General features: G+C 41.2%; 1 protein-coding gene across 8 annotated transcripts in view; it reads left to right on the top strand.

Moving 5' to 3' along the window:
• The first annotated feature begins 55 nt into the window (after positions 1-55).
• The window catches only part of KDM1B (lysine demethylase 1B), a 55314-nt gene continuing 46594 nt past the window's right edge, over positions 56-8775 (top strand). For 2 of the 8 annotated variants that reach the window (XM_024756734.1, XM_024756728.1), the window contains exons 1-7: positions 56-193; positions 511-832; positions 1822-1860; positions 3701-3800; positions 4655-4782; positions 5874-5963; positions 6492-6603. In XM_024756734.1, the coding sequence (XP_024612502.1) occupies positions 3714-3800; positions 4655-4782; positions 5874-5963; positions 6492-6603 (417 nt within the window). In that variant the 5' untranslated portion in view covers positions 56-193; positions 511-832; positions 1822-1860; positions 3701-3713. Of the gene's footprint in view, positions 194-510; positions 842-1821; positions 1861-3700; positions 3801-4654; positions 4783-5873; positions 5964-6191; positions 6303-6491; positions 6604-8775 lie in introns of those variants that run through there. The other 6 variants (XM_024756731.1, XM_024756729.1, XM_024756733.1 and 3 more) reach the window with 6 other exon arrangements.

Genomic DNA, 8775 nt, shown 5'->3' with positions numbered 1-8775 from the left:
CTACTCCTCCCTCTTCCCGCCGGCTCCTCCCACCCCGGGTCACGTCGTGACAGGGGCGGAAGCAGCGGCGGCCGCGGCCGAGCGGGGGCTGCGGCTTGCTGCGCGGATCCTGCAGTCTCGTGCGCTCGGCGCGCAGCTTCGGAGAGGCGCCGGCAGCTCTGGGCGGCGCGCGAGGTCTCGCCTGCGCTCTGAGGTGGGGGGCACGCGGCTCCGGGGGCGGGCGTGAGGGCGGCGGCGGATTTCGGGTGACAGCTCTGCACAAAGCAGCTTGGCCGGGGTGCACGCTCTCCTGCCCCTGTGCAGCGCTCCTTGCCCGGGTGGGAGGCGGACCGGTGCCCTCGGGGCTATACCTCCTTCCCCGGATTGGTAGGGGGTGAGAGGTGGGGATCCCAGCCTAAGAAAGGGGGAATTCCCGGGCTGGGGTGTTGCAGCGACCGGGTTCCCCGGTTCATCGCGGTGCTGCGGGTTTCTCCTAACCCCCCCTCCCCGCAATATTTCCTTTCTGTACAGCGGTGCCTTCTCGCCGCGACTCCTTGCACGTCTCCAGCGCAAAGGTGAGCCCGGAGAGGCTGTTGCTTCGACTTCGGAGAAGAGACGAGAAAGCTTTTCAGAAAGCGTGGCTGCTGCATCTGGCACAGGGAACGTTGGGGCTCCCTCCTGGGGGCTGTCAGTGCCCTGTCACCTGGGGAGTACCTGCTGCGGGGAGTAGGAACTCCCTGGCTATTCTTCCCAGCCGAGAGCGTGGCGCCGAGGAGCCGGCACGGCCTCGCAGGTGTTATTAGTTCGACTGCGGCGCCGCGACCACGCATTGAGACGCGATCGGCATTGCCAGGTTGCTGGGGTAACTCCGCCGGGACCTGGGACCCCTAGGGGGCGGCCCGATTACGGTAGCTGTTAGTCAACAGCCTAGCAGCTGGCAGGTGGAAGAGGAAGGAATGGGCAGGCCCAGCTGTAAAGAGTTGGGGTTCCGTAATCTGGAACCTAGCCAGTTGGAGGCCCAGCCCTCCCTCGGGAGAGCGTACGGGCGTCCATAGACCACTCCCTTTGGGGAGATCCGTCACTCCACCTGTGCACACACAACTCGAGGCTTTTACACTTTGGTTGGTTTTTTGGTTTTTTTTTTTTTAAACCTATTTTAGTAAAAGGAAAGCGAGTGGGAGGGACGGTTTCGTCAGGAGGTACAGGAGAAAATGACCATTAATAATTATCTTCCACGCAGAGTAGTCAACAAAGCATTCGGGCAATTGAACTGGATCCATATTTCGGAAAATTTGATTATTGTGGGTAAAATTTCAGGTGGCCCAAAGGGAAACTTTTGCTCTTTTTGTCTCTGAAGAAGTTTCTAGTATTTTGTCCAGTTTTGAGAAATTACGCTAACACCACTATAAATTTTTATTCCAACCTGGAGTTCTTTAGATTCATATTTTTATGAATTCTGTGTCTTTTAAAAAAGTTTTTTGAATAAGCTACTTCTGAAAAAATCCTGGGAATTATTAAAGTAGAAATCTAGACATTGATATGTTCACCTATATATTTATGCCCCCCCCAACCATTTTTTTCTTTCTTTTGTCACATTGAAAGAAAACCAAAGCTATGAATTTAAAATTAGGAAGAGATATGCCTATAAAGTCATACTGAACCTGAAACAAATTGATCATACTTAACGTTAGGTGAGTTTATTAATTTGAAGAACCAGGTGGGAAAGCACTTCCAGTAAACTAATTTGTTTTAATGACACTTTTGATCATATTTCTAAGACTATGTTTAAAAGCACAATTAACTGTAGTCCTTCCAACTTAAATATTTTTCCTCTATTTTAAGCCCCAAGAACCCAGCAACAGTGAAAATACAGAGATTACAGTAAGTGTCAAAAAAAGGATGAAGGTACATAACTGTTAATTGTATAATTAACTGAGACAAAATTACTGCCCTAAAAATCTTCAATCATATTTTTCCCAGACAACACAGGTTTCTTAATGGCTTTTATAGCTAATGTTTTCATTTCCTGTTAACCATTTCTTGAATTACATATTTCTTCATTGCAATCAAATACATGTTTTTCAGTATACAGTTGGGTTAAAATGTTTGATGAAATTTCCAGAATCTATGCTTTCTTTTGGGAGAGCTTTCTTTTGAGAGTGCTTTCTTGCCCAGGTAACACTTTCAAATGTTGCATGAACCTGATTTTATTTATGTCCCTAAACCCCACATTAGACTCAAATATTTTTGCTGCAATACTTAATGTATACTGTATACATGTTTACACATGCTTTATTCATGGTCCATTTTATTAGTAATGTGGGATATATGTTTTACATAAAAAGATTGGTTAGATTGGACAAAATTTTGAAAATGTGATCCAGAAAGCCTTCTCTGGGTATAAGTATAGGTAGACAGTAGTACTTTTAAAATCATTAGTTCTTTATCCAACTGTATAATGAGTGCTGTGGCACTAATGGCATTTTTTTTTAATGGTTAAAGAACTGTAATGCATTTCAAAGTATGCGTAAGGTATATTTGTTCACAACTAACATAATGGTTTTGAGAAAGTGAAGACTGAGTCAAAGAAAAACCATCCATAACATCGGTGTCAGGATTTCTCAAAGTTGTTATAGATGGCAGACAGAAAGTCTTCACACGTGATGTTAATAATCCATGAAAAATGCGCTTATGAATGTTAGTGCAAACAATAGGATTATACTTTATAGTGAAACAATAGGACTACAGGCCCTTTAAAGCTTTTCCCCAAGATTAAGATCATATATGTGGGATTTATATCTTAAGATTAAAAACACTTTTCCACTTTTCATTTTCTTATCCATAGGTATGTCCTGTTTATTTCTCATGCTATCGTTTTTTGTAAGTGTATGTGTGTGTAGTAAATATGGATCAGGGAAGGAGATGTGTGATAATTGTAGGATCCATACACTGTTGAGTACTTATGCTAAGCATTTTTCATTCCTTATCGAATTTAATTGAAAAAATACTAATATGATAACTTAATCATTCATGGTTTTATGCATTATTTTTCTTGTAGACTTTTGGTTCTTAATGTTTCTTTAACTGTGCTGTTATTAGACTAGTTTGAGAACTCATAAAATTTGTCCAGTGGAAGATATTAGTGACTATCTAACCCAGATTCCTATATTCAGTAGTGACTAGACAGTGTGCCTAAGATTTATTTGTTGGGTTTTATTGAGAAGGAATGAATGAGTGTTCTTTTTAAAGTATAATAAGAGAGCAAAATTCAGGAACTAAGAAGTTGCAGTGAGATAGAGAGGAATATTACAAACAAAAATGAGATATTTTTACTCATTGAATTTTATAAACAGTAGTGTCAGTTGTTTATTGGCCATTCGTGTGGTTACATTTTTATATGTAAATATACATACTACTAATGGATAACATTTACTGAGTACTTATACCAGGCCTGGTGCTTTAAATTATTTTACTTAATCTTCACACCGATGCTAGGGTACACTCTGGCTGTGCCCATTTTATATATGAGAACACTGAGGTGTAGTCTTAGCGAGCTTAAGTAACTTGAAAGCAATAGCTTCACACTCAGGCCATCTGACTGCGGAACATACACTCTTGCCAACTAAATTACATAATAACTTGACTCCAGAGTGTTGAAAGTATTAGCACATGCTAATATGTAATGTTTGTTTGGTTTTTTTTTTTTTTTTTTTTTTTTCAGATTTTCTGATACAATGGCAACCCCACGGGGGAGGACAAAGAAAAAAGCACCTTTTGATCATTCTCCAGATAGCCTTCCTTTGAGGAGCTCCGGTAGGCAGGTATCACTCATTTGTTCATTCAATGCACCTGTTTTGAACGACAGGCTACTGTGATTGGGACTGAAGAATTAGAGTTGATATAATTCCAGCCCTCAAGGGGCTTGCGGTCTAGTGGAGAAGTTCACCTTGGGACAATCAGTGTGATAAAGTGATAGAATGTAGGAAAAAAGTGTATCTGGCAGAGGGAACTGCGGGGATGAAAGGCGCAGAGTGTGAATCAGCATGGGGTGTTCAGAGAATCACAGCTGTAAGGTTGCCTCCAGGATATGAGCTGGGGCCAGATCATGCTTCGCTTGGTGTCATTCATAGGAATTTGGACCTCAGCTTGTAGTTGGTTGGGTGCTGTTAGCAGGTTACTTGCTGCCGTCTCTCTTGTAGGACTTTTTTTTTTTTTAAAGAAAAATATTGAATGATGGAATTCTTTTTCTAGAATTTGTCTAGTTTTTAAAATCTATAATACTGAGAGGATATAACTGCTCTAAGTAAAGAAAAAATCTTAATTTGAGAGTGGCTTTTATTTTTGATGGTGCAGCTTTTTAAAATTTTTTAAATTTTTTTATTGAAGTATAGTTGAAACAGCTTTTTCCTAAGAGAAGCTCATACGCATTTTAGTTCTCTACTCAGAGAGCTGTTGTCAAAGTGCTAGTTCTAAATTTCTAGCAAATTAGCGAGTTATTTGCACAGTGCAGTCTCAGGGAAATGGCTGTATCATCAACCCCTCCCCCACTGCCAGGATGCTGTTGATCTTCACGTTTAGAACTTCTAACGTGGAAGTGATTTCAGTAGTAAACCTCCCACCGCCTTTACCTTTGGCCCTGCCGGTGTACTCTTAACCTCAGCTGGTTCCTTCTCAGGTGAAGAAAAAGGCCACAGAGACGACAGACGAGGATGAAGATGGTGGGTCAGAGAAGAAGTACAGGAAATGCGAAAAAGCCGGCTGTACAGCCACATGTCCCGTGTGCTTTGCCAGCGCTTCTGAAAGGTCTGTTTAGATGGCGGGTCTTGGCCTCACCTTCCTGCGGGTGAGAGCCTTCATCCTCAAAGATAGTCTTCCTGAAGATACATAGAGATACTTGTTATCCAACAACAGAGACATTGTCTATTTTGTATACAGCACGCCCAACTCTGCCATTCCGTGTCCTCCAGTCCCATCCACAATGGCTGTACCTCTGGTGGTAGGGGATGGCAGGGGGGACAGTTTGAGGATGGGATGGGGGGTAAGAGGTGGAGGCAGAGGAGAGAGAACCTTGACCTCCCTGGAGAGACAAGTATACGCTTATTTCCCTGTGCTGCTTTTCTCCCTCATATAACATACCTTCTCCTCCAACAGATATATACAGGTCTCATTAAAGCTGTGTAGCTAACTGTACTCTTGCCATTCTTATTAGGATGACCCAAGCATAACCTTTTACTTCCAGAGAAAAATCTTCAGTTAACATTCAGTAAAACCTGGAAAACATATCCTGGGTTGTTTTGTTGTTGTTGTTTTTGGTTTTTTGTTTTGTTTTTTTAATCACAAAGAGGTGGTGGTGTTACTGTTCATAGCATTATATTTCCTTCTTTGACTACATGATTGGCTGTGTGGTAGGTTGTATTTACTAGATTGCATGCTGGATGGTCCCATTCCAGCTGGCCAGATTCGTTCACTGTTCAGTATCGGGCCAGATGTTATCACTAAAGACCGCACTTCGCTCCTTCACTCCCATGCAGCAAGGCCACTGGCATCCCTTCTTTCATGTCTAAAACCCTATCATCGCTCCGTGGAGTCTTGATAAAACTGCTAAGTCCCAGGCCCTTCTGATGGGTACCACTGATCTAAGTCGCTGTGTCCTCACCATGCACTGTTATGTATCAGTTGGCCTTTCCATTTCCCTTGTTGTAATCTGGTTGTTAGGATTCCCCTGTTATAATTCTGGTGGTTGTAATTCTGTCTGTTGGAGGTAAGGCAAAAGGGCTCCTAGGAGGTGCTTGATTAATTTTTTTTTAAAACAATTTGATAAATGTTAAAAAAAAAAACAAAACGAGAAGAAATGTTTATTCATTACCAAAGCTACCCGTTTTTGCTGTTTTCAGATGTGCCAAAAATGGCTACACATCCCGGTGGTATCACCTCTCCTGTGGGGAGCATTTCTGTAATGAATGCTTTGACCATTACTATAGAAGGTTTGTTCTGATAATTGTTTGAGGTTTCCGTGGTGGAAGGGATGGTGGCTTGGGTGGTGGAGGGGGTCAGATGGTTATGACTGAGCCCCCAGGCTTACCGAATTATTCCACTGTTTCAGCCACACCTGTCCTGACTACCGGTGGGCCAGGACTTTGATGCTGTAGTTTGCATGTGTGTACACACTCAGCGCTCAGAAAGCATCTGCTGTGAGACAGTTATTCTCCTTAGTTTGCAAATTCTGAAAAATCTAGGAGCTGCTGCTTCTGTGCCAATGCCTGGGGGCAGAATGCAAAGATTAGGGGGAGGATGCTGACAACTAGAGGGTGCTGGACAGACAGGTAACCATCCCTTCTTGATAGTTTTAAGTACTAAAACTGATAGGAATGCCACCTGCTTTATGGGTGCCATGATAACTACCCCCCTCCTTAAAATATGGCTGGTTAAGTCCTTTATGTAAGATTTCTGCCACCTGTTTTGGAAACCTGAATAACTTATAGCTTGATATATTTATTTTTATTCTTTTTCAGCCATAAGGATGGATATGACAAATACACTACATGGAAAAAAATATGGACTAGCAATGGAAAAACTGAACCTAGCCCCAAGGCTTTCATGGCAGACCAGCAGCTTCCCTACTGGGTAAAGAAGATAACAATGCTTTACTGTTCTGTAAAGGATTTGTAGACCTAAATGCAAGAGGAATGGATGAAAATACCAATTTTTAGGAAAGTTTTCTTTAATTACATTTATTCTTTCTGTAACTGTTAAAGCAAATCACATTTTTGATTTTTGTACAGAAATCACATAATTCAACCTATGGTGTAAAGAAGAAACTAAAGACTCATTACCAGCTGGTGATAGTCAGTGCCGTTTGGTGCATATCTCTCTCATCTTTTTTTCTATTCATGTTTTTCTGTGTATGTTTAAACACAATTTTATGCTTTATATACAAATCCTAATTAGGTTTAAAATCATACTTTGCATGTAAGTGTTTGCTAACTGAGTTTTTTTATTAATTTCACTTTATATCATTTTTCCATCTAGCCGTTCTTTGAAAACATATTTTAGCAATTGCATATATAATATAAATATAACATCATTTAATAAATGATTTGCTAATTTATTTAATATTACAGGTAATTTGAGCTTCTCTCTGCATACTTAAAAAATTTTTAATTGAAGTGAAATTCACATAACTTTAAAATTTATTTTATTTATTTATTTTTGGCTGCATTGGGTCTTCATTGCTGCAAGTGGGCTTTCTCTAGTTGCGGCGAGGGGGGCTACTCTTCACTGTAGTGCACGTGCTTCTCGCTGTGGTGGCTTCTCTTGTTGTGGAGCACGGGCTCTAGAGCACAGGCTCAGTAGTTGTGGCACACAGGCTTAGTTGCTCCGTGGCATGTGGGATCTTCCTGGACCAGGGCTCGAACCCGTGTCCTCTGCTTTGGCAGGCAGATTCTTAACCACTGAGCCACCAGGGAAGTCCCCACATAACTTTCAATTCACAAAAAATTCACATAAAATTAACCATTTCCAAGTGTACACCTCAATGGCATTTAGTACATTCAGTGTTGTGCAACCACCACCTCTGTCTAATTCCAAAACATTTTCAGCATCCACAAAGGAAACCTGTGCCCATTCAGCAGTCACCTCCCATTCCTGCCTGCCTCCAGCCCCTGGCAACCACTAATCTGCTTTCTGTCTTGATGGATTTACCATTTTGATATTTTATATTAAGGAATCATGCAGTATGTGACCTTTCATATTTGACTTCTTTCACTTAACATAGTGCACTTGAGAATCATCCTTGTGGTAGCATGTATTAGGACCACATTCCTTTTCATGGGGGAATAATATTCCACTCTATGGATTTGCCACATTTTACTGATCACTTCATCTGTTGATGGACATTTGGGTCATCTCTACCTTTTAGTTACTGCAGACAGTGCTGCTGTGAATATTTGTATACAAATATTTTTGAACATCTGTTTTCAGTTCTTCTGGGTACATTCCTAGGAATGAAATTGCTGGATCATAGTAAATCTATGTTTAACTTTTTGAGGAACTGATAACTCTTTTCCATAGCTAACTGATGCACCATCTCTCATTCCCACCAGCAATGTATGAGAGTTCAGATTTCTCCACATCCTCACCAACTCATGTTTACCAATTTTTTAAATTATAGCTGTCTTGGGGCTTCCCTGGTGGCACAGTGGTTGAGAGTCCACCTGCTGATGCAGGGGACACGGATTCATGCCCGCCACAACAGAGGCCTGCATACCACAAAAATAAATAAATAAAAATTATAGTTGTCTTAGTGGGCGTGAAGTGGTATCTCATTGTGGTTTTAATTTGCATTTCCCTAATGACTAATGCATCTTTTCTTGTGCTTGCTGGCATTTGCATATCTTCTTTGGATAAATGTCTATTCAAGTCTTTTGCCCATTTTTAAATTGGGTTGTTTGTCTTTTTGTTGTTGAATTGTGAGTGTTCTTTATCTATTCTGGATACTGGGCCCTGATCAGATAAGTGATTTGCAAATATTTTCTCCTATTCTTTAGGTTGTCTTTTCACTTCTTGATAGTGTCCTTTAGTGCACAGAAGTTTTAAATTTTGATGAAGTTCAGTTTATCCATTTTTTCTTTTGATGCTTGTGCTTTTGGTGTCATATCTAAGAATCCACTGCCAAATCTGAGGTCATGAAGACTGACTCATATTTTCTTCTAAGAATTTGATCATTTTAGCTCTTTACGTTAAGGTGTTTGATCCATTTTAAGTTTTGTATATGTATTAAGTAGGGGCCCAACTTCA

Source organism: Neophocaena asiaeorientalis, unplaced genomic scaffold (genome assembly GCF_003031525.2).
Source record: "Neophocaena asiaeorientalis asiaeorientalis breed wild unplaced genomic scaffold, Neophocaena_asiaeorientalis_V1.1 scaffold627, whole genome shotgun sequence".
In the NCBI taxonomy this organism is placed as follows: Eukaryota; Metazoa; Chordata; class Mammalia; order Artiodactyla; family Phocoenidae; genus Neophocaena; species Neophocaena asiaeorientalis.
The sequence above is the reverse complement of the archived record's forward strand: the minus strand, read 5'-3'. Positions and strand labels throughout refer to the sequence as shown.